This window comes from Athene cunicularia (assembly GCF_003259725.1).
Source record: "Athene cunicularia isolate RWA chromosome Z unlocalized genomic scaffold, athCun1 chrZ_part1, whole genome shotgun sequence".
NCBI classification, from domain to species: Eukaryota; Metazoa; Chordata; class Aves; order Strigiformes; family Strigidae; genus Athene; species Athene cunicularia.
In genome coordinates this window covers 1,797,483-1,823,836 of record NW_020799142.1, presented here as the reverse complement: position 1 = coordinate 1,823,836, position 26,354 = coordinate 1,797,483, and the positions used below count along the sequence as shown (strand labels likewise).

General features: G+C 36.1%; 1 protein-coding gene across 1 annotated transcript in view; it reads left to right on the top strand.

The window, feature by feature from the left end:
- The window catches only part of FBXL17 (F-box and leucine rich repeat protein 17), a 289,349-nt gene that overhangs the window by 71,546 nt on the left and 191,449 nt on the right, over window positions 1-26,354 (top strand). The window contains exons 4-5 of the mRNA XM_026865755.1: window positions 5,474-5,581; window positions 16,372-16,502. Coding sequence (XP_026721556.1) covers window positions 5,474-5,581; window positions 16,372-16,502 — 239 coding nt within the window. The remainder of the gene's footprint in view (window positions 1-5,473; window positions 5,582-16,371; window positions 16,503-26,354) is intronic.

The window sequence follows — 26,354 nt, the reverse complement described above, 5'->3', positions numbered from 1 at the left end:
GTAGTTGCAATATGGGGTCATGAATTAAATGCATCTTTGACAGTAATAATTACTTTGCCACATCTTTTATGACAAATACAATTTAAGTTGATGCTTGTGAAAAGCAGATAGTGCATTGCCACTATTGAATAGGGAAGTTCTTTTTCAGTTTAAGTTTGAAATAAATCTTTTAAACATCAACTACATTTTTCACATTTTCTGCCTTTTCTGGGAGAGGGAGGGCAAAAGAGCCATTTATCAGGAGTTGTATGTGTTTATAAGATACATTTGTGCTGTATTCCCATTTAATTTAAAATGAGTTGGTTTTATGTTCATGGTTTGTTTACAGTAGATACAGATATTTCTGTATATGAGCAACCTTGTTGCTTAATGTTTCTTTTTTTGCATGTATTATTGTGTATGTCATCGAGCTCACCTTTAAGCTGGTGAGTTGAGTTACTCCAGAGTAAATGCTTTTGCTCTGTGTAATTTGCCTATATCTTGTGGAACGAATACATTTCAGGAGTTTTGAGAAAAAGGACTAAAACAAATTTAAGCCTGAGGTTAGCCTAACTGCAACTTATGGACAGTGGCATGCAAGGCTTTCAGGGAAAACAGACCAGGGAAAATGTATATTTTTTGAGTATGTGATATAAAACACAGTATTGGAGGGCCTGGCCACATGCCCTATGCCGGACAGACTTCTGAGTGGGTTGTATGCGAGCCTTAGTCTGTAGTATATAATAACTCACAGGTAAGACAAGAAGGTTTTAGGGCTGAAATAGCAGATGAGTTTTTTGTAAACCTATCTTTTTCAAACATAAAATTGAACTTAATAAATTCTTCCTGACCCTTCCGTTCTTCCTATGGTGGCCCAGAATTACTTTGGTTAATCTGGTGTCTGACCAAGACAACAGGTAAATATTAATGGAGTAAGGAACTGGGAGTAAAGGGATTTCTTCTACTGTTGGTGCTGACTTCTGCAGTGGATACTTACATTCATGGCAGACTGACTACTTAAAATGAGAACATATTTTACTCTGGCAGAGTTTATCCTGCTAAGTGTCTTTCTTCTGAAGAATATTTTATATATTTTGCAAACTTTTATGTATTTTACATGGAAAAAACTGCACAATAAGATCTACTTAGATTACAGTGCACCTGTTAAAATAAGAGAACATGGTGTTCATTCTGTGCCAGTTATTATTTATATTCCTATCTCTTTTTCAGTTATTTTTGTTAGAGCTTCTGTGAGTTTTTACTAATTATGAGGCTTTTCAGTTGGGATTTAAGTGGCTTGTACTGTTGTATCTTAAACCTTCTTTCTGAATTATCATCTTTGCTTCAGAGCAGTTCATTTCTGCTCCTTCAGTTATTGAATAGAATGTAAAATAAACTAATACTTACAGAATCTAATTCAGAATAGTCATAATATTGATTTCAGTAAACAAAGGAATTCTTATATAATAGGCTGCAATACATAAAAAGAAAATTATTAAACGATATATCTCACTTGTCATAGATCTCTTTAACAGGAGCAAAATCTGTGCTACTAGTTCTAGACCAGTGTATTTCCCATTCACAATGCTTTAGTGCATAACTTACAAATCTGTCCTCATCATTATATATTATATTACTTTTTCAAAGCAAAACTAATATCAAGCAAGACAGAATGAATGAAAATCAATGAAGGTCGAATAGATGATTCAATTATTAAATATTCTTGGAAGAACAGTATTGTGATCTATTAAAGAATTGGGTGTGAATTTCTATATCTTTGTTGACAAGTGTCATTTATGTAGAAATACAGTGTATTTTCTATGGAAATCTGGGTTTAGATTCTGCTAGTCTAATCTGTGTGTATAGTATATAGGAATGTTAGTTGTTTAAAATATTTTTTAGTTTGCAGAAGCTGTGTTTATAATAGACATTTCACATCTTTTCTTTCTCCTGAGTGGTAAAGAGACCTTTGAGGAAAAAGTAAAATACAGTTACATACTGCATTATGAAGAGAGAGTGTTAAGATTGCATCCATGCCATTGCTAATCTTCAATGCATTTTTTTCATCAGTCACTTATCTATCTTTTATTCTGTAGAGAAGGCTATCACTTCAGAACATAAACCACATTTGTACAATAAAATAGGTTACTATTTCTGGCACCTACTTATAGTAGAAATAGTGAGCTGGCCTGCATGTTTGAGTTTAAATATAAAAGTTTAAATATGCGTATAAGCCATCTGTACGGCGGATGATAAAATAGAAGAAAGTCTAATTAAGCAGAAGAATAGTTGTTTTCAGTCTTAGAAATTTACTTGAGCTTTATATTTGGCTCTGTTGCTTCTCTTTCAGATCGGTCTGAAACAATCTATTATTTCCTCCCTTATACAAATAAGTCTAATGAAAAATAATATTTCTGCATGCGAACATTTTATTATATTTTTTGAGCAATATATACATAAGGACAGATAGAATTCAGTTAGAATAATAGATAACTGAAAACTAGGTAATTGTACTTGACTATAATGCTGCACATATGTTTATAAATAAATTCCAAGCTACTCCATGTTCGTAGTCTCCTCCACCCCTGCAAAAAGGAGAACAAAAAAAATCTAATTTAAATTTTATTCTTTACTCTTTCATCAGATACTTAGGTTACAGGTGTTTTGATCCACTATTTCTATACATAGTATCTTATATGCATTTTATGAGAAGCTATTTTTGTGAAATTAAGAGTGTGTGTGTGTGTGTGTGTGTGTGTGTGTGTGTGTATATATATAAAATTATTTCCCTTCCCAACTAATACAATCACAGGCAAGTGTGGCCATGTATGAAGAGTATCTATACAAACAGAATACCAAGAGGCTTTCATTACAGGCTGTCTGGGCAGGATTCACACTATAAAAATATCAGTTGCTACAAATCACTTAGTGTCTGAAAGAGAAGTAATATATACTTAGGCACTGATATAGTAAAGAATTCTGACTGTGAGATTACAGTGATGATAAAGAAAATTTTGATGTATCCCAATAAAACTTGAAGTCAGCTTCTGCAGGTCATGGACTTTAGCTGACTAACAGCAAAGGATGGGATCTGTTACTGAGCTGAGCTTACAGACAACAACAGGTTCAGTGCACTGCTATTTTATTTATATCAAGATTTAGGAATGGAAATTGCTGTTTACAGTAGCAAAATACCGGTATAAAGTGGTGATTTCTACCACAGTAATTGTAAGACATATTCAGGTAATGTCACACTACTGTTGAGAGATTGTAAATAAATTTTTGAAACATGGAAAATCCTGAAGCTTACATGGCATATGGATGTAATGAAGAATCTTTTTCTGACTAGGTAGATGCTTCATATCTAACAAGTACCAAAAAGGTTCACTGCTAATCTGTAAACTACTTGATGTATATAATAATCTGCTGTTATTTTACTAAAACTGTTTTTCCACAAATTTTGTTTGGGATGCAGAAAATTCCATAGTACAAACAAAAGATATATTAAGGCATAGTAATTTTATTAGTTTTGTTAACATTTTTTTAAAGTTTTCAAGAACCCACACAAACTCTTTAATGAATTTGCAATATTAAGCATTTATGCTGTTGTTTTCTTGCTAGCTAGGGCAAACCTTTCATTAACAGAGAATCATACGCTAATCCCTGTAGAGAGAGAGGAGGGTAATATTCTAACGGGGTCCTTCTCTTAGTTTGTTAGCTGAAATGGAAGGTTTAGTTATCTTCTACAGAGAAGATAAACTTTTTTCCCCCTACTGTGGTGCTGGTAGAATGCTAAATAGTGCAAATCTGTAAGTCACTGACTTCTCATAGTATTTGTCAAGGGGTTTTAGTAGTCAATATCTTAAATTTCCCAAATACGTGGTGTGACTGTCCTCAGGTTAGAGGAGTGTGCAAAAATAAAAATGTAAAATCATGTCAAAGAAGTTGTTTATTACTACTCTTCTTTCTTTTTTGTTCAAGTAAGCAAACCTGAGACATGAGTCTGTGCAGATATGACATGATCACTACCAAATTTGTGATTTTTATCTGTTTAGCTGACCCTTTTTCCCTTCCTTTTGGCCTGTTTGCAGCTTCATTGGCTTCTAAATACACAATCTCAGAAGGCTTGCTTTTTATTTCGCAGATGTGCAACGATAAAAATCTTTGCTTACTGAGAAATTGTTGCTTTGAGAAAGCTGCATTAGACTTATAACTATATTCAGTAACCTCAAACCAATACAGTTTATATGTGGTGGTGTACCTATAATCTTGTTGATCTCCCTTATCTCTGGGCTGTCTTTTCAGAAATTGTTTTGCCAGAGTCTTCACCAAGGTCACCATATACTGCCAGTGTGCAGTTAAGTGATACGGTAGTCAGGCAAGCTGGAACTGTGAATAAAGGGATCCACATCACAGCAGAAGTAATGTTCCTATGTATGTATTCACCTGAGGCTGAGTTATGGACTAGATATTTCAAAACTTGTTTTGCTTCTGAGTTACATGCCCAGAATGTCCTTGGCGTTCAGGATTTACGATTCCAGACATAGTGAGACATTCCTGATCAGTTTGGCTAGAAAATACATGGTTTGCCCCCAAATCAGTATAGTTTTGCATTACTGTCATTTGCACTGAGAATATATACTTCTTAACCCCCCCCACCCCCCATAAAAAGGCACATATAAAGGCAGGTATGCAGATGTCTTAAGTGTACTCATATCAATATTATATTCTTCAAAAGCTCATAAAATGTTGTTCTTTTTAATATTTAGTCTACCTACAAGGTATTATATTTATGCAATGGATTTTGTTTCATGGTCATAAAATTTTATTAGACAAACAATTATAAAGAAGAAATAATTGTAGAAATAAATAAATCACAATAATAAATTTGATACTTGTCCATTCAACTGACAGCTGACACAGTGATCTGTTACGATGAGATACAAGTCTGTGGGGAATGCATGCAAGCTTATCTTTAAGTTAAAATAAACAATTGTGGGGTTTTTAGTAAAAAAGCTTAGTAATGGAATATAAACTTCAGATATGAAACAATTGAAATTCTATGTGGAGTCTATGGGTATAGCATGACTCAGCAGGATGGCAATAACATAAATTGGTAGTATTTTCATGTTTGCATATAGTTTGTGAAAATAATGGATAGAATAGTCTCTTGGGTTATTTGCAAATAAATCAGATGACAAAAACATCAGAATTTGTGGCCATCTCTCTTCCATTTCTTCTCCTACTCCAAGAAGATGATCCCTATCTGCCAAAGTTGATCTTTTTCCTTCCTTTTCATACAAAAATATAGACGTGTGTGCATACCTGATGTTTTCTCTCAAACTCTTGAAATAAATAATAATAGTGATTATAAAATGAGCATTAGTGATTATTATTCATGAGCAGCTTGCCATTGTTAGAGAAAGTGGTTAGACTGTATTAAGTATGTGCCCATATCACCTGTTCAGCTATTGCCTGTATATCTTTTTTGCAGGTGACAGATAAGTCTGTGAAAGCTTTTGCTGAACATTGTCCTGAGCTGCAGTATGTTGGTTTTATGGGCTGCTCAGTTACATCAAAAGGAGTCATTCACCTCACCAATGTAAGTACAATTACTTTTGGCTAGTCATTAGCATGTTTGACTATTGCCAGACTATATATGTATCAGCCAGGATAAATAATGGATGGAAACATGAAAATATAAATTGTTATTTGAGCAGACACATTCAGATTTCTCTGTGTAAACACACTGCGGCAAAAAACATATTCAAGGGATGATACTTTTTCTCGGAAATAATAATACTGCTCAGTTCAGAAGTCTTTAAAATGCCTAGCTATACCAGATTCCATTGCAAATAAAACATAATTCATTAATTGGAAGTGCAGAATTCCTAGTGCAAGAGATTTAAGACAGACTGCAACAGTATGTCGCCCATGCACATACATTTTGTATATATCCATCTTTGTATTTTAACATATAGGGTGACAGATATATTTTATTTCCTTTCCTTTTTCTTTTATATAAGAGGAGTGATGTGTGGAACAACTAACTTGAGTGAACCTGAAAAAAATAATGGAAGGGTTCAATAAAATGAATTATTTGGATGAGGTAGTCAAACAGCATATCAATTAAAATTTGTAACTTAAAGTAAATTCAGCAATTGTGCAAACATGGTAGAACAGAGGAAAAATGCATCTGGAATAGATAAATTAGTATTTCTAACTGAGAAATTTTTTTTAAAGTTCAAATGGGAAGGTGGGACTTATCCATTTCTCCAGTCATCTGTAAAAGTTATAGTACTGAGCATGAAAAGTTCTGGTAAACATAAAAATGGTTGAAGACCTCTTGAAGTAGCAAGTGGAGAGGATGTTTTATGAAAACATTCTTCAGGCAGAATGTGCCTGAAGAAAATATAGGGGGTTTGATGCAGTTGTGCAGCTCTTCTTATACAGAACCATCCAGCATATCTGTAAAATATTTTTATCAGTTTAGAGCAGCCTAGTAGCTGAAGATGCAGAAGAATTTGAAAACATTTTGGAAGACATGCACAAACAAATAAGACGGAGACATTAAATTTGCATAGGGAAGTTATAATGCCTCAAATGATGCAATTTGGAAAGGACTATATTGAAATGATGTGTAAAAGTGGCATATATCTGTGGAAGAGAGAATAATGTACATGTCCTATGAGAACTGTTTATGTGTAAGTCTAGGTTATAGTTACATACACAACATAAATACAGGAAGTACATCATTTAGAAATCTGATATAGACAGGTTATGTAGACGAAGGCTTTGCGGGAAATTCCCACACAGATCACTTTTCAGGTGCATGCTTTGGTTGCTGTATTATTTTGGCCTAGATTTATTGAATATTTAAGGGGGGGATGCCTTATCTTTCAACCAAGTGACTTTATTTGATTAAAGAAAAGTCAAGATTTTGTTTTTTCTTATTAACATTTGGTTCGGATTTTCATGTGGTTGAATAATAATAAATGTTCAGAAATCCTGATTTACATAGGAGTGACACTATTGTATGTAGTTCTTCAGAAATTATCTAGGAGGCTACTTTGTCACAAACTTGGAAGAAGTCATATGGGATAAGTATTGATGCATGTGCTTTTTGTTGTGACTTGAGGCTTTGGGATTCCAGTTTTCTCCCCTCAAGCTGTAGCTATAGAAACTTCCTGTAGACTATTAATGCTGCGAAGACAGTGTTATCGTAATACTGAACATCAGGGGTTGTTCAGCCTGGAAAAGAGAAGGCTCCAAGGAGACCATATTGTGACCTTTCAATACTCAAAGGGGGCTTATAAAAAAAAAAAAATGAGGACAGATTTTTTTTTTTAATAGGGTCTGTAGCAGCAGAAAAAGGGGTAATGGTTTGAAACTGAAAGAGGGTAGATCCAGACTAGATATAAAGAAGAAATTTTTTTGTGATGAGGTGATGAAACACAGGAATAGGTTTCCCAGATTGTTGGTGGATGCCCCATCTCTAGAAACGTTCAAGGCCAGACTGACCCTATGCGCTCTGAGCAACCTGATCTAGTTGACACTGTCCCTGCTCATTGCAGGACCTTTAAAGGTCCCTTCCAACCCAAATTATTCTACAGTTCTATGATGTTTTGTTATAATGTTTTCTGTAAGGTTTGCTAGATATTCTTTTGCATGAGTGATTTCTGTGCTTAATAACAACGTATTCGTTTAAATTTATTACTATAAGCTGAGGTATATATGCATGTAATATATGCAAGTGGGATGATTCCATTTATTGAGGGGAAAAAGAGTTAAGAGATTTTCCCAATCCTACAGTGACTGGGAAATAGTATTGAAATTCAGGCTTCTTAACACCTGTCAATAGCTTCAGAGTAATCTGCTGCAGTGACTTCACTAGTGTTTCCACCTGGCTCCTCTGGCAGATGTTGCTTCCTTGTAGTACGGGAGGCAATTTTAATGAACTGTGAATTGCACAAAAGCATCTGACACAAACACATGTTCCATTTCTAGAGTACTTTGGAGGAAATAAGCTCCAGCAGGGAGTTAAAACAAGTATTTGGGGAGTACTAACATGATCTTTAACTTCTGGAACTGTCTTTTCCAGAATTCATCTGTTGATTACACAAAACTGACCATCAGACATACATGATGGTTTAAAAAAAAAAAGAAGTGTCGAGTTCCTAACTAGTAAGTGCTTAGTAATAATTCAGGTCCTATGTTCATAGAGAATGTAGAGTCTGTTCTTTGCTCTACATGACCCATGAGTGTGTCCTGCAAGGCTGTGCAGAGCTAGTTCCCTTCTGTCCTCCTTCCTGTGTGCAAACTGGAGATAACAGCACTGGCCTTTGCTGGAAAATTGCTTTGAGACTGATGGATGTATAAAAATTGAATGGTTTGTTATTACTGTATTTTCCCACTAGTAATGTTAGCTCTCTTTAAAAATACTGGCACTTGAAAATTCTGCATCACAGTGCTGCTGAATTGCAGGGCTTTTTTAATAGCTAATTATGGGGTATGGTAGTGAAAATGTTGTGTATTTTAAAAAAAGAAGAAACCTTCAGGGTTTATTTTCATTATCTTACTGTTGAACATGGTGATACTAAAAAAAAAAATCTGGTTCTTGAGCAAACCCATGTTATCACACTGGTGCCTTTTTTCCTTGAAGCTATTTTAAACTACAAAAAATGCACCTAAAGTATATGGTATTGGGCTAGGTGAGAGGCACTGTACACAGGGAGAGAGAAAGGGAAAGAGGGAGTTTTGTGTATATGCAATTCACAGTTAGACTCCCAGCTGAAACCAGTGGTTTGTTTTGATGACCTAGAATGTTTGGGTTTTATTGCTTTGAGCTGTAATATGTGAAAAAGTGTCACAAAAGATCTGAATGATCTATTATATGACATCAGAAAATTTAGTCCAACATTTATCAACTTTGTTTCCATGGAGGAGTGAAGAACATGTACTAGATATAGCGTTGTAGTATTTAGCTTCTGTTTTCAGTATATCCTTAACTATTTTTTCCTTGTCTTATATTTTTTTCCTCACTTGTTTTATTATTTACTTATCTTTCCCTACATGATTTGGTTTTTCTTGTTTTCTCCCTTCCTTCCCTCCTCACATCCTTGTCTTTCAGGAGTGTATTGCTGGTAATTTTTTACTTTTCACTCTTCTCTTGTAAGCATGAATATCTATGCAAATGTGCAAAGTATCTATGTGTTGAATATCCAGATGGGTAATTTTTATTCATTAACTAAGCGTGAATAAGAAACTCTATATGGTAGCTAGTGAAGTAGTGATTTTTTTAAAATTGTATGTCTTTGGCCCCAGAAGTGTGGTATTTTCTTCCCCTCCTGTGGTAATTGCCTCTCAACAGTTTAATTGTTGCCATTCTAATACAATTTCATCAGCAAATCTCGACATCTAGATATAGTTTTATTTCCAAGCAACTTCCTTGGCTGCTTCTTTTGAGTTCAGATGTGTGTGTGTGTGTGTGTGTGTGTATGTGTGTGTATATATATGCAAAAGTATTTGCTTTGTATCAGTATAACTGCTTCTCCACCATGTATTTCTGACTGACTGTGTCTGGAAAAGTTTATTATAGACGTTTTCATCTAAGAATGTGTGAATCCTTGAACAACATCTTGACAAGAAAAAGTTCTAACTTGCTCTTCTAGTCACCAGTACATAAAGTCAGTTTATTTAGGAACTATTTATGGAGTAATACAAACTTTATTCTTTCTTTATCTCATAATTATTTACTGAAGAGTTTCATGTCCAGTCTAACTCAGACATACCTGGTGTCAGAGTTGGTGGCCAGTATGAAGTCAATAAAAAATCAGATTTATAGAGCAAATATTTTGGACTCATTCAGTGCAGGCATTATCACTTTGACAGATATATAATTATAATCCATGACAAGACTGACTTTGTAAGAGCCTTTTCTGAATGGAGGTATGGTAAGGTCCCTTTTTTTAGTAACTGGTTTGTTTGAAACAAACTGCTCTGCTTTATGCTCTTTTTAATGGTAATATTTCAGCACACCTCTTAATCTTGAAATCATCATGCATCCTAACTAATATGATTGCTCTTCATTGACTAGGCCTAGAGAAAGCAGTTTTTAAATCAATTTATACAATGAACTATATTTCACAAGATGGCATATGATTTATTTGAATTTGCATTTAACAAGATGTCCTTTTAAATGTTAGTCAACCAATCCTAGGAAAAATAATTAAGGATTTCTGGACATAGTGATTTGGGGAGATTGTTCATGAGAATTGGCTTGATACTTCAAATTATGTGGTGCTATAGACTGTATAAGAGGACCTTTTTACATCTTGTCAAAATAAAACCATTTTGTTGAAGTTAACTGTGTCCATCCTAAAAGATTCTTTTAATCATTTTAAAGAATTTAATAGTTGTACCCAACTTGAGTTTCTCTCAAGTTGCAGTGAAATAAAAAAGGCATTGCAGAGAAGACTGCATGGTTGAAAGGGTTTCAGTACTCTGTTGATGTGTGAAACTATATTAAAAAAAAAAAGTTCATTAGATGTGCTTGAGAGTAAATAACACAAAGGGAGAGTAAATTATGACTCAGTGATAATGTAACTTAACAGTGACTTTTAGAGTTTATAAACTGCAAATAAGTCCTGTAACATGGGTACTGTATGTGCTGTTTGTATGGGTGTGCAATTAGCTCCTTTACAGTGGGTCTTAATGTTAGAAAGGAGGGCAATATATTTATTTTGTAGCATAACTTGTAAAAGTATGCGTGCAATAAATCAAAAGCCAAATTATTATTACCAGTCATCTTGAAAGGATTATCTGCTTGAATTCAAATGTCATTCACTTTCCTATTGAGTTTTGCTGTGGTACATTGCAAAAGAAAGGAGTCTATTGAATAAATGTTTCCTTAATTAACACATGCCTGAGAAGAAAAGGGAGTTGAAAATGTTTTTTTACAGATACAAAAAACAAAACAGAAAAAGTTTGTTTTGAAGAGTGTAGGTAAGTGATGCAAATTAAACCTCTGTTCTTACAGTGCAGGTTTTGACCATGTATTACTTATTTAAGCAATGGGAGCTCAAAGTTCTGCAGTATTGAAGAAATTAAAATTTCTGGATGTACAAAACACTAAATTGGGCTATGGAAAAATATTTTTATCTGCAACTGTTCAATCATTTTCCAGTTCTTTAAACCATGTATGATTACTATTTCAGGAACACAGTATATCTCAATAATATAGTTCAGTTACTTCAGCTCTTAAGTATAAATTAATGTTTGAATGTTTGAGTTTTTAAAAAATAGTTTATAGATTCTCTTGATATAATGATAGTAAAACTGTGATTTACAATTTGTTCCTGTTGCTATTTTTTTTCCTGTGATCGTACATTCATGGGGCTTAAATTGAAGAGGGACTATTCCCTGAAGGCATGTATACACAGAGAGTGTCAAGAAAATTAAGCTTAACTAGCAAAAGATGTGAATTTAAAGCTCATTAAGTCCTTATAAGCACTTTTCTTCAGATATAATCTGGCTTTAGTTCTGAAGAGGATTGATTTTATGTGAATTGTTCACTAGTGATTTGACAGTGTTAGGTTTACAGCTGGACCTGATCTAAAAGGTCTCTTCCAACCTAAATGATTCTATGATTATATTCTATACAAAGATTTTAAGAAAGCATATCTCTGCAAGAACTGTGGAAGCATCAGGGGAACAAAAACCCCGAAAAAGAATTGCATACTCATTATATTAGTATACAATAACAGCTAAACAATAAGAGGAGTTGATACACAGAGAGAAAAATGTGATCTCAATGTTAATAGTATTTAACATCAAAAGTATATGAAATTTATCCTGAACTTGAACAGTCTCAAGTTAGGCATATTTTTTCTTCTTTTTTTATGATAGTTTTCAATGTTTTAGCTTCTTGATTCGCATTACGTGTATTTTAATATTACAAGTTCTAGTAATCAGGAAAGTCTTGTGAACTTGATAACACTTAGGCACACAAATAGTATAATAATCTCTGAATCTTTAGATATATCAACCTCCATAAAACTTCACTTAAAACAACCAACGGAAGTATTGAACAAAAGTGATTTTACCATAATCTGAAATATTTGAAATCCAAAAGTTGTAGGTAACTTCTTAAAAACTGCATTGTTTAGTTTTTAATTTTAATATATTTTTTTTAAGAGATGAAGCTCAGGTTTTCAAACTTCCTTTGTCCAAAACCATTTTATAATCTAAGTGGTTCTTTTGCATCTGCCATTCACAGTGGAACAACTCCTGAATGTGTATATTTTAACAGGGAAAACTCCTCACAAAACGTTTACATACTGTGCTATGAATTCTGTCTGTTAGTGGGACTGAGAGGAAGGGACCAACATCCTGTTCACTTCTAATCCGATTATTTTACTAGACTCCCTCTGAAATTTAAATGCTATTCTTACACAATTTTAATGCTGGGTCAGTATTCAGTAATTTCAGCAAGGTTGTGTATGTATGTAGTACACAAAATTAGTTTAACTGTTCTTGCTTTCTCTTAATTATTTTCTATTTCATGTTTTAAAATAATCTGTTTACTACTTGCATTGTCTGTTTTATTGTCACATTTAATATTACTTTTTCAGTTAAAATATTTTGTCAGCTGGAGTTCAGTTCAAAGTTTAAATTCTGCTCGTGCTGAGCAATTTTTGTAGAGCTATAAAATGAAGACTTGAAAAAAAGTGTTGACTATCTGTAGAAGACTGGCCTTGAAATTGTTCAATAAAATGGAAATGCTGCATGAAGAATGATTTGGATTATAAAAAAAAAAAAAAAGAGGAAAAACTATTTATTCATCCTGGTGCCCTAAAATTATTTGTCACAGAATATCCCTTTCTGTGGAAATATGCTAATTAATCTCAAGATTTATGCATGCATTGAAGTTTCAGACATCCCAACTGTCAATCTCTGCTTCAGAGAAGTTTAATTTTTTTCTATCACACTACTTTTAGATGTGAGGGTTAGAGGTAGAATATAAAACATATGTAATTTTTCTTATAATTTTTTTTGTGATATTAGTGATTAATAAAGAACTCAGCATTGCAGCATTAACTCCTTGCCATTACTTTTTCAGGTAAGATATAAAATAGGACATTGTCATTAAAATATCCATCCCATTTTTGAAATGAAAAATTAAACATACACATTTATAGCAATTCTCTGACTAGTAGTAAGATGTTAATACCTCTGATTTAAATAGGCAAAGGGATATTCTTTTCACCTGTATTGTTCAGGTTGGTACAAAATCATGTCAGAAGGTCCAGTACTTAGGGGAATATGTATCCAGTTCTGCAGCTCTTGAAAGTCATTCACTCATGTGAAACGGCAATAGTAAGTTTGTATAGATAAAATTATACAGGAGGAGTTTGTATCAGTGTGAAGCAATCTGTCCAAAGTTCTATGTCAGGAAGGTTTTCTGGATCAGGTACGTTGTGCCTGATAAAAAGAAGAATTAACCTACCCAAGTAGGTGAGGAGTCAGGTAAATAAATGTGACAGTAAAAAAGACAATTGATGACTGGGTTACTGTACATTGAATATAATGGTAGATGATTTTTAGTATGAAGGAAGAAACAATGAGGGAATGATCATTCTTCTGTGAGGGTAAAGGGTAAAATCTACCTTGGAAACCTTATTAATTTGGTCAATAGGAACACTAGGAATTCAGTTTAGGTTTTGAGTCTACCCATTGCAGTGCCAAAAACTTTTTGCCTGGGAAATCACAAATTCTTTTTGCTGCATTCATCGTTGCTTCAAGGAGGTAGATATTCTATTGTTACCTCCTACCTAACTTGTATCCATGTTAGTTACATACTTTTCAAATAAATTAATGCTTGGAGTTCAGTTCTTATCTTCAGTGTATGTTCTTTTTTTTTTTACTGTGTACATAATATCAATGACAAAAGAATCTTTGGTATTGTCAGCTTCTCATAAGAAAAATGTCGTGAAAGAAAGCATATTTTTGGCTAACAATTCTGTAGGGTTTTTTAATGGGAAGGTTTTCTACTTGTCTTTGAGGTCTCCTGGTAAATATTTGTTTACTGTGATAAAATATATGCGTCATTGTATGTCCAGTAGGTATATTTCTTATGGCATGGGCATTGGCCATATTATTGCCAACATAGTATAAAGGCTGAAGTTATCTAATATGAATAGCTGTATGAAGGTGAAGAAAATACAAGTTGCTCTAAACTTCCCCTTCTTGTAATTTATACAGAAAAAATAAGGGATTATTTGAGGGGTTTTTTTGGTGCATAAAGGAAGTCTTTTAAACTTCCTGCTGGAGCAGTATATATGAAATGCAGACAGAGCTTGTAAAATCTGTCCATTTTACCAACACAATATCAATCATTATGTGCTTTTCTCCCTGATAGACAAATAAAATTACCAGAAATTCAACAGGATTACAATAAGCACCTCCACAATACACTGGTAGTATTTGAATAATAGGAATATTATTGTTCTACTTCCTATAGACATACCGTGCAGTTGTTTCTCAGAGGTCAATTTTCTTAATTTTATCAATCATAGACTGTCAGGTTGAAAGGGATCTCAAGGATCCTCTGGTGCAACCCTTCGAGTAGAAGCACAGTCTAGACAAGATGGCTTAGCAACCTGTCCAGCCAAGTCTTAAAAGTGTCCAATGTTGGGGGAATACACCAATTCCCTGGGGAGATTATTCTGATGACTGTTTGTTCTTGTTATGAAAAATTTTCCTTTTGTGTCCAGTTGGAATCTCCCCATGAGTAACTTGTACCCATTACCCCTTGTCTTTTCCATGTGGCTTCTTGTAAAAAGGGACACTCCATCTTCTTTGTAGCTACCCTTTAAATACTGGAACATGGTGATAAGGTCTCCCCAAAGCCTTCTTAAGGCTGAACAAAACCCCAGTTCTCTCAGCCTTTCCTCATATGGCAGGCATCACAGTCCTTTGATCATCTTTGTGGCCATCCTCTGGACCCTCTCCAGCTTGTCCACATCTTTTTTGTATAGTGGCAACCAAAACTAAACACAGGATTCCAGATGGGGCCTGACAAGTGCTGAGTAGAGTGGGATAATACTTTATATCTGCTGGAAATGCCCTTGTTAATGCAACCAAGCATTCTGTTGGCTTTTTTTTTTGCTGCTGCAGTATGTTGTTTGCCCATATTGAGCTTACCCATCTGGACCCCCAGGTCCCTTTGCACAGACATGCTTCCCAGCCAGGTAGATTCCAGCTCGTGCTGCACAAATTTTATGTTTGTTCTGCAGAATTTTTGGAATCAGTATGCGGTTTATCTTCAGCTTTAGTTTGGAGTGTTAAAAGCCTCTGGAACAGAATACCAGAACAGTTTCTGTGGAAGACTACCTACATTTGAAGTCCTCTTTCTTTTCCCTTTATTAAATTTTTCTTTTTTAAATCTTTTTTTCTTAAATACATTGACTTAATTAACTACTGAAGTGGACCGATTATATGATCTCAGTTGTATGCCTTTACTTAATCAAATCCTTAGTGATTTAAATCACTGAATAGGATTATTTTTTCTCTCTTAAGGGAAGGTAAATTTAATTAAAGTGTCAGTATTACCTAATACAATTTTTCTTCCAGAGTATAACAGACATTATTTCAGACATCTTAAAAAGCAAACAGCACTTGGAGGTTATTATGACGAAACTCATCTGTTGTTTAAAGATACTGCAGAAATCTGTAAAAATTTTCTTCTTGGAATCCATAGCTCATAAAACTAGTAAGAGAGTTTTGCTTGGTTTCGAAGGACATTATAGTGATTAACAAGAGTAATACATCAGATTAATCAGTTTATAAATCTTAATGATATTTTTCTGTGACTCCAACTTTTGTTCAGAATATCCAAGTTATTATTGATGGCTGTGCAGATGAGACTGCAATATGAATACTGTATTTTCCAGGGAGTTTGTAATATTTACTTAGTTTGAAAGCCTTAGACTCTGGACTAATCAGTTACATTTGAATCTAAGTACAAATGTGCTGTTTCCCCTTCCTTCCCATGCTCTATTTTTCATATAGTTAAATAAGTTGCTATGCTACCTTGGTATTGTATACTCCATGTAGTTAAAAGGAGGAAGGGCTAGGCCCCTACTGTAGATGTACTGGACCATGAGTGAGAATGTTGTGATTTTATGGTGTAACTGAGTGCCTGAATTCCAAATTTGCTAAAGGCTGAATTTGATTAGTATCTCTGGTATGTTTCCTTTTTGTGAAAAATGCAGTAATCTCACTTTTCTTGATTAGCTTGCATGTATTATACATGATTCCCAGAAGTTTAACATTTTTAATGTTCTGTATGTGAACAAATTTCAAACTATTTCTTCCTATTTATCTCCATAGCTAAGAAATCTTTCCAGTTTGGATCTACGTCATATCACAGAACTGGACAATGAAACCGTGATGGAAATAGTAAAGAGATGCAAAAACCTTAATTCCCTTAATCTGTGTCTGAACTGGATCATTAATGACAGGTAACTTCATTATAGCATCTAAAACCACTATAAAGCAAATTTAACTAGTGGTAATGGAGAGTAATTCCTTATGGATCAGGCATTTGAGAAGATCGTTAAAAGCAAGCTCTGTTTTCTCAGTGTTTGTTCTTGCTTGTTTTGGGTAAAACATCTAGACATATTTTGCAGAGTGGTTGTTTATTTCTGTGGCAGAAAAAAATGTAGTTATAACTGGATGACAGCACTAATCTGTTTCCTATAGATTTCATGAGAATTTGCTCTGTTTTGATTGAAATGTACAATTGCAATCATGACTCCTTCAGTAGGTAGTCAGGATTTAAACATTTATATGCATACAAAAAAAGGAAGCATATTTTTGGCTGCATAAGGCAGAATGAACTGCTTGTGGGTTACACAGCAGAATTCCTTTTGTTTTATAAAGCAAGAAGTCTTCCATTTTTTTTGCCAAAGAGACTCTCCAGAATGAGACTGAATTACTGGGTTATTACCTTAGGCTTTTCCTTTTGACCAGAATACCTCCTATCCTCCTATTTTCTGTACTTTTGATCAAGTAATTTATTTTAACATTAAGTAAATGAACACAGATGATGTACAGTTATATTGCAGACTAGATGAAAAATGAAAAAAATTGAGAATCTTAGAAGTGGAGACTTCCTTTTAAAATGAGAAAATTGAGAAAAGCCACTACTTCAGCATGCACAGGAAAAAAACATTTTGAATCACCTTTAACAGATTAGTTTATTGTAACTGGTGCTTTAAACAAAAGGAAAGGAACAGTTTGAACAGAGAAGGGTTCTAAAACAGTTTCATATAAAACAGAACAATGTGTTTTAGCAATTGTACTTTCCCATGGTTACAGGTTTTTTTTCCTAACATATTCTCTTTCAAGGTTTTCTGAAATCTAAGAATGTATTAAAGTATAAATGAGCTTTGGTGAAATTATAATCCTCTAAAAATACTAAAATAGGAATGTGTTGAATAGGAAGTACCTCTGAACTTCTGCTGTAACTCCTTTCAGCCTTTAAAAATTGTTTTGGTTTTGTAGTTTTAGTTCAGACCCTTAATGTAACTTCACTGGTTTTGAAAGCATTTAGTTGCCTCAGATATTTCTGTCTGTAGGGCTTTATTTTCATATGCATTTCATAAAGCTACTGTAATGGAAAAATTGAGAATATAAAATACTAACAAGAAAAATGTAAATTCAAGATATGAACCTTTCAGTCTTTAATTAAAGTACTTAGAAATGATGATACATGTTTCTGCTTGAATTTTATGGTAAGACAGTCAGCTAAGTATGATCCAAACTGATGTCAAACTGCTCTTGAAATTACTAGAATTGCTAGAGTAAGAAATGTATCTTTTAATTATGTGCGTATGTCTTTAAAACTTCATATTGAATAAAGTTAGTATTATGAAGATTAATAAGAAAATGAAATCCTTTCTAGCACAGACAGATAGCCTGCTGTTGTATGTAAACTTTCAGATTTGGAGCTTTGTCTTTGTAGTTCTTTCCATTTTATGTTTATTTCTGGTCATACCTGTCAATACTTTTTCAAAGTGCAACTGGTACCTAAACCTTGACTACAGATTTAAGTTTAGCTATTTAAATTAGCTTCCACAAAACAGAAAACAGAGTATTTAGAAAATGAGGTGCCTTTGTTAAATCTTATTCATAGACAGTCATTTGGCAATTTCAAGTATTTTTCCTATTTTACTAGTGACATGAAGCTCCAAGTACTAGTCTTCACTGAATAAAAAGCTTAACTCCTAAATGCTGAATTAAGAATTGCTGAAAATTATATAAAATGAATGTGATGCAGCCACTGGACTTTAATCAATGTAAGCAGTACTTCAACAGAGCATATATTATGAGCATATTCACTTTGAGGATATGAGTGACCCTTCAGAAGTTCACAGGACTGTTCAGGTGCTTACCTTGGGTAAAAACCCAACTTAGTTTAAATTATCCAAATCAGTATATTAATGCTCTAAGGCAAGATGAGGAGTTTTTTTTGTTTTTTTTTTTTTTTTTTATCTGATGCCATTTGATGACTCCTAGTTAGAGGGGCTGTCAGAGGAGATTCTGCACCTTAATACCTGTGAGTAAATCTTTTGTTTTCAACATATATGAGATGTCAGAAGTATAATGTTTTACCTAACTCTTGGTTTTAAAATAAAGAGATCAATTCCACCACCTCACCCCCCACTACTCATTATCAAATCTGTTTACTTGTGAGATCCAACTACATAGGGCTTGTATTTCAGATTTTTTTCAAACTTAACAAGACACCTTTTTATTCTTTCTAGAATGACTGAGGGTTGGGTTGGTTTTTTTTCTTTAAATCTTGGAAAATTTTTCCTCCATTCCTTTGTGCAAAATCAAGGGTGAAAAAACTTTAAATTTCTCAAAACTACATATAATTTAAAGCTGTATCTGATTTCTTAAAGATAGTTGATTATTGGTGGGTTTTACAGCAGAAGTCAATCACTGGTTTTAAAACTTTAGATTTTTTATTGTTTCAAGAAATCCACAAAAATACTTTCCATAAGCAAGACTGTGGTCCCAGAACATTTATACTGCTTTCTTCCTTGTGACACAGTGTTAGATCTAATCTTGCAATCATTACATTTCTTGCTAAGTAACTGAAAGGAACTGAAACTTTTGAAGTGAAAGATCTCTGCATAGCAGACAGTTGTTAAAATTTTTGGTGCTGTGACTTTTTGCACATGCAAAAATTAACAACTATTATTTCTCTGTTTTCATAGAATCACAGAATGATTTGTGTTGGAAGGGACCTTAAAGATCATCCTATGATCAGGTTGCTGAAAGCCCCATCCAGCATGACCTTGAACACTTCCAGGGAGGGGACATCCACAACTTCCGTATGTTAGAGAATGCTATGACAGCTCAGAAATCAAGTACAGTGATGATGGGGTTGAGAGTGTTTGGGTTAGGTTAGGGGCCAATAAAGCAGATCTTGCTGTGGGAGTCTGCTACAGACCCCCCAACCAAAGCAGTGAGGTGGAGGAAGCTTTCTGTAAACAGTTGGGAGAAATCTTATGGTCACTTGCTGTTGTTCTTGTGAGGGACTTTAACCTCCTGGGTATCTGCTGGGATCACAGCACATCAGAGAGGGAACAGTCCAGGAGGTTCCTGGAGTGTGTGGATAACTGCCTCACACAGCTGGTGAGTGAGCTGACCAGGGAAGGAGCCCTCCTGGACCTGCTTCTGGTGAACAGGGAAGAGCTTGTGGGGGAGGTAAAGGTTGGAGGCTGTCTAGGGTGCAGTGATCATGAGGTGACTGAGTTTTCAATCCTTGGAGAAACAGAGAGGGGTTAGTAAAACTGCCACCTTGGCCTTCCAGATGGCGAACTTGACCTGTTCAAAAGACTGATTGACAAAATCCCTTGGGAGGCTGCCCTGAAGAGATGCGAGTCCAGGAAGGCTGGACATACTTCAAGAGAGAAGTCTTAAAGGCACAGGAGCAGGCTGTTCCCACGTGCCGAAAAACAAGCAGGTGGGGAAGGAGACCAGCCTGGCTGAACAGGGACCTTTGGCTGGATCTCAAGGACAAAAGGAGAATGACCTTTGGAAGAGGGGGCAGGTCTCTTATGAAGACTATAAAGATGTAGTGAAACTGTGCAGGGAGAATATTAGGAGAGTCAAAGCGCAGCTAGAGCTCAACTTGGCTACAGCTGATAAAGATAATAAAAAATGTTTCTATAAATTCATTAACAACAAAAGCAGGATTAGGGAAAATCTGCCTCCTTTATTGGATGCAGAGGGAAACATGGTAACTAAGGATGAGGAAAAGACTGAGGTGCTCAACACCTACTTCTCCTCAGTCTTAAGCAGTGGAACTGGCTGTTCCCTGCACACCCAGCCTCATGAGCTGGGAGATGGGGAGGGGAAGCAGAATGAGGTCAGCACAGTTGAAGAGGAGGTGGTCAGAGACCTGCTACACCACCTGGATGCACACAAGTCTGTGGGACCGGATGGATTACACCCAAGGGTGCTGAAGGAGTTGGCAGATGTGCTCGCTGAGCCGCTGTCCATGATTTACCTGAAGTCATGGCTAACTGGGGAGGTCCCATTGGACTGGAGGGTGGCAAATGTGACACCCATCGAGGGAAGGTCATGGAGCAGGGCACCTTGAGTGCCATTACAAGTCATATAATGGACAACCTGGGGATCAGGCCTAGTCAACATGGGTTTATGAAAGGCAGGTCCTGCTTGACAAACCTGATCTCCTTCTATGACAATTTCACCTGCTTATTGGATGAGGGAAAGGCTGTTGATATTGTCTGTAATTTTGAAAAGCATTTGACACGCTTCCCCATAGAATTCTTCTAGAAAAACTGGCTGCCCATGGCCTGGACGAGTGAATAGTCTGCTGGATCAAGTACTTGCTGGCTGGACAGTCCCAGAGAGTGATGGTCAATGGAGCTAAATCCAGCTGGTGGCTGGTCACAAGTGGTGTTCCTCAGGGCTCAGTGTTGGGACCATTTCTGTTCAACATCTTTATTGATGATCTTGATAAGGACATAGAGTGTGTCATCAGTAAGTTTGCAGATAAAACCAAGTTAAGTGGGAGTGTCGATCTGCATGAGGATAGGGAGGCTCTACAGAGAGACTTGGATAGATTGGATCCATGGGCCAACATTAATGGGATGAGCTTCAACAAGGCCAAGTGCCAGATCCTGCACTTGGACCACAACAACCCCCTGCATGGCTACAGGCTTGGGCAGGTGTGGCTGGAGAGCTGTCTGGGAGAGAAGGGTCTGGGGGTTTTTGGTGGCTTAGGCTCTGCTTGGACCAGAGACCATGTCACCATTGTCCCTCCCCCACCCTCGGACCAGTCGGGTCAGGGAGTGAGATACAAACCTTGGGGTTTAGATACGGAAAAATTTAATACAACAGTATAACAACAAACCAAACAAAAACAATAGCAGTAACAACGACAAAAAACAGTAATAAAAGTAAACAGGACAAAAGATATACAGGGATATAACGCAAGAGACACAGCAGCACTGTCACACGTGCTTTCCAGGGACAAAAGCCCACAGGAAACTCTTCCCATGCTTCAGCACCTGGACCTGACGTCAGCATGGTATTGAATAACCCGGCTAGGGCCCCCTCCCCACTGCTGGGGAAACTTAATCCTATCCTAGATGAACCAGGACAGGGTTCTAATTGACAAGCAGCTGAACATGATCCAGCAGTGTGCTCAGGTGGCCAAGAAAGCCAACGGCATCCTGGCTTGTATCAGAAATAGTGTGACCATCAGAAGTAGGGAGGTGATAGTCCCCCTGTACCCTGCACTGGTGAGGCCACACCCGGAGCGAGTGCAGAGGAGGGCAATGAAGCTGGTGAAGGGCCTGGAGAATAAATGCTATGAGGAGCGATTGAAGGAGCTGGGACTGTTTAGTTTGAGGAGGAGAAGGCTGAGGGGAGACCTCATCACTCTCTACAGCTACCTGAAAGGACATTGTAGAGAGGTTGGTGCTGGTCTCTTCTCACAGGTAATTAGGGATAGAAGAAGAGGGAATGGCTTTAAACTGCAACAGGGGAGGTTTAGACTGGACATATGGAAAGACTTTTCACAGCAAGAGTGGTCAGACAGTGGAATACGCTGTGCAGGTAAGTGGTGGAGTCACCATCCCTGGATGTGTTTAATGGTCGTTTAGATGAGATGTTGGGGGATATGGTGTAGGGGAGAGCTTTGTAGAGTAGGGCTGATGCCTGGGATCATCAAGTCCAACCGTCTTTTCCAACTTGAATGATTCTGTGATTCTCTGGGCAATCTGTTCCAGTGCCTCACCACCCTCACGGTAAAGAATTACTTCCTTATAGCTAATCTATATCTACCCTTTCTCAGATTAAAACTGTTGCCCATCATCCTATCACTACATCTCCTGATAAAAGAGTCCCTCCCCATCTTTCCTGTAGACCCATTTTAGTAGTGGAAGGCTGTTATAAGTCTCCTTTGAGCTTTCTCTTCACTAGACTGAACTATCCCAGTGCTCTCAGCCTGTCCTTATAAAGGAGATGCTCCAACCCCCTTGTCATCTTTTTGGCTCTCTGAACCCACATGAGTAGGTCTACATCTTTCTTGTGTGGGGGCCCCAGTAATGGATTCAGTACTCTGGGGGGTGTCTCATGAGAGTAGAGTTGGTGGGGGAGGATCACCTCCCTTGACCTGATGGTCATGCTTCTCTTGATGTAGCCCAGGATATGGTTGGCTTTCTGGCCTGTGAGGGGACATTGCTGCTTTGTAGTCAGTTTTCCATCTGTAGTACACCCAGATCCGTCTCTGCAGAAATTCTCTCAATCACTCATCATTCAGCCTATATTTGTGCGTGGGATTGCCTCAAAAGGTAATTGCGTCTTTTTTTTTTTTTGCTAAAGCTATTTTTGTTTTTGAAGGTGTTCATCTAAAAGGGCGGTAATTTTTTTTTTTTTTTTTACCTAGGGCAAAAAATATGTTCAGTTGACATGCTATTGACATTAGTTTTAAAATGAAAAAAAATAGGTCTCCTACATCTTGTAAAAATGTCTGTAAAAATTGAGAGTTAAGGAAGATAAAAAAACCAAACTATTAAAGTAATCTAAAAGAATTCTTCTGTAAGAATTACAAGTTCCTCAAAAGCTTCATATTCTGTTTTTTGTGGTTAATGGCTAAATACATTATAGAAACAGTCCTAGTATTTCTTTCAAATATGAATGAAACCAAACTTGCAAGTTCTTGTAGTATGCATCATGAGTATGTTATCTCAGGCCGTTGCAATTCAAAGGAGTAAAAGTAAGTTCTTATCACCTTTAAGTTGTCTTAATGGTCACTGAATTTGTTTGTTTGAATTTCAATTGATCAATAAAAAAGTGATATCTAGAAATAAATCTCATGGGGGATTGAGGAAAATGTAGTATGATGTATGGGTAGAGTTTTCAGTGTTGCATAATTTTTCTTTGTTAGTGGAACATCTGGTATGTTTTATATCCATAAATGATCAAGAAACAATCAGCAGTTAATCTGGTGTTTTTTTGTGAATCTTATTACTGTGGACTTTGAGTTGCAATTCACTTCAACTTCTGTATTACATAGTTAACCTAGCGATAGACAATTAAAAGCCGTTCAATGACTGTGAAGTCTTTAGGATATTTCTTCTTGCTTAAATCATTGTTCTTACTAAAACACTCCCTTAGCAATATTTGTATAGAGGATGTTTGCCAGCCCATATTGTATCTGTGGTTCTTCTCATAAACATCATGATGCAGGGCATAATATAGATAAGGTCAGGAGCTTTATCTAGAGCTACAGTGAGATTTTTGGGGGCCGTAGCACTGGCAGTCATCTGGGATAAGGTTCCGTCTAGGTAGCTAACTTAATGATTGGTTTTGCAGTCACAGGACAATAATTTCCCAACCATTTAAGAACTTGGTTTCTTCCTTTGTCAGTGGTACGACGTGTTATTGTAATGATGTTTCAAGAGTGCTGTATTTTTTCCACATATTTTATCTCAGTGATTGTAGGTGACTTTGTTAGCAGGTGCTGAGATTTACAGAGCATCTGGAGGTTGCTGAGAGTAAGCTATGTTTGTGACTTGGAGGCAGATACCCAATATCTGCATGGCACAGTAAAACAGCAAGTATTTTTGGTTGATGACCTTGTAGTGGTATCTCTTATTGCCATCAGAATTCTGATTAGTGATGTGGGGGAAGAAAAGCATTATGTGCAACTTCCTGAGCTTTCAGCCCAGATGGGAAACCTGGATTTGGTCTAATTATACCAGTTCTGAGAAAAATGCTGTTCTTCTGTAGTGCTTTCATGAAACATCACTGTGGATAATCCAGAGTAACTAGTGTAATGATTAAGACTTGGTGAGGATGCTGGTTGGAGTCCAAGATGGAGGAACTTGGAAATACAGACTTTTGACAAGGGTAGCAGTCAGGAAGGCAAAATATTGAAGAAATGCAGAGGAAACATGGTAAATTGTTGAAAGCTGGACCATAAGCCTGAAAATGAAAATGTTTGTACATCACCACAGTGAGGAGAAAGGGTAATTTTCTCCTTTGAAGAGGTTCCATCTGCTTTTTTCTGTTGGGTCACTAATTCAGCATAATTTTCTCAGGATTGGGTATATCGTATTTGTTGTCGTAAAGTATATGGGGATTTCTACATGGTTATTTAACAGAGTGAATTGTTAACATGGTCTTCCATATGCTAGAGAAGCGTTTAAAAAAATTTGTTTTGACTGCCTACCATGAACTCATGTGAAGCAGTATAATCAGCCTCGAGCATCTGTGTTGTGGGTAGAGGACATAATGCTGAAGATAGTCCCAGCAGGTGATTGGCTCACTGTGTTTAGTCCCTGATGTATGTGAATGGCTCAACATTTCTTTAGTAAATATGAGCATCAAAATTGTAGCACAGTTCTTACAGTAGACTTCCTATAAAATGCAGGATTAATGAATGCTAGAATTATTTTCAAGAAAAAAATGGAAGTCATGTTTTCTCCCTCATAGTATAAATATCTGCATATGTGATGTGGAAATTATTTTAATAAAATTACATCTAAAATGTGTACAAAGCTTTCAGCTTGCCTATATTTTTGCACTGGCAAAAATGTTGGGGTTTTTTTGGTTTTTTTTTTTTTTTCTGTGGTGACTACAAATGCTAACATAGCATCTTAGTATTCATCACCTTTGATCTAACTGAAGTGGAAATATGCTTCAGGAGCACTGATACTTATTTGTGTCATTGTATATAATCTGGACTTGGGGGTGTAGTAGAGCCTTCCAGAAGAGTAGCTGTACTTTTGTGTGATATTTGTCATGAATCATTCTAGGTGAACACTAGCATTTCTTAATTCTAATTTAATGTCATCTTTCAGTGTTATTTGAAAGGTGATCTCCTTTGATCATAAAAAGTTACATGATGTAACACAAATTAATTTTACTTTTAAAATTACTTATTTTTTTGAATGTCATTCCTTTTAATTAAATTTAAGAAAATTTGCTTTACCCTGCAGATGTGTTTTGTAAAATGATTCAAGGTTGACTATCATAATTTTTAGAATTTCAAAATAAAGTGTAGCAGTTGGACAAAGAACAATATTTGGCATGCTTTGGTGAATTATGTCCTTTAAATTCTGGGTCTTTAAGTGATTATGAAAAAATATATGAAAAAATAATACTTTGTGATTAGTCAAGTGGTGGATTAATGTTGGTTGTCTGACAAATGCTTACCCAGCTGCTCTGTCACTCCTCCTCATATCCCAAAAGGACAGGAGAAGAAGATGGAAAAACTCCTGGGTTTAGATAAAGACAAAGAGATCACTCACCAGTTGTGCCCTGAAGGAAGCTGTGACTCCATGGAGAGCCCACACTGGATCAGGTTTCAGGCAAGAACTGTGGCCCATGGAGAGGAGCCCATGCAGGAATGCATTTTGGTGCAGGACTGGGGCCCTGGGGTGGATCACTGAGCAGTCCATTCCTAAAAGACTGTACCATGTAGAAAGGACCCTTGCTGAAGAAGTTCTTGAACTACAGCCTGTGGGGAGGACCCACATTGAACAAAGTTATAAAAACAATCTCCCATGAAAGGGACCCTGTACTGGAGCAGGGAAAGAGCATGAGGAGGAAAAAGTGGCAGAGAAAAAGTGTTATGCCTGACCACAATCCCTATTGCCCTGAGCTGTTTCAGAAAAAGGAGGTAAAGGTGTTGGGACTGAAGTTGAGCCCAGGAAAAAGGGAGAGGTGAGGTGTTTGAATTTGTTCTTATTTCTCATCCTGCTCTGTTTAATTGGCAATAAATTAAACTGGTTTCTCCAAGTCATGTCTGTTTTATCTGT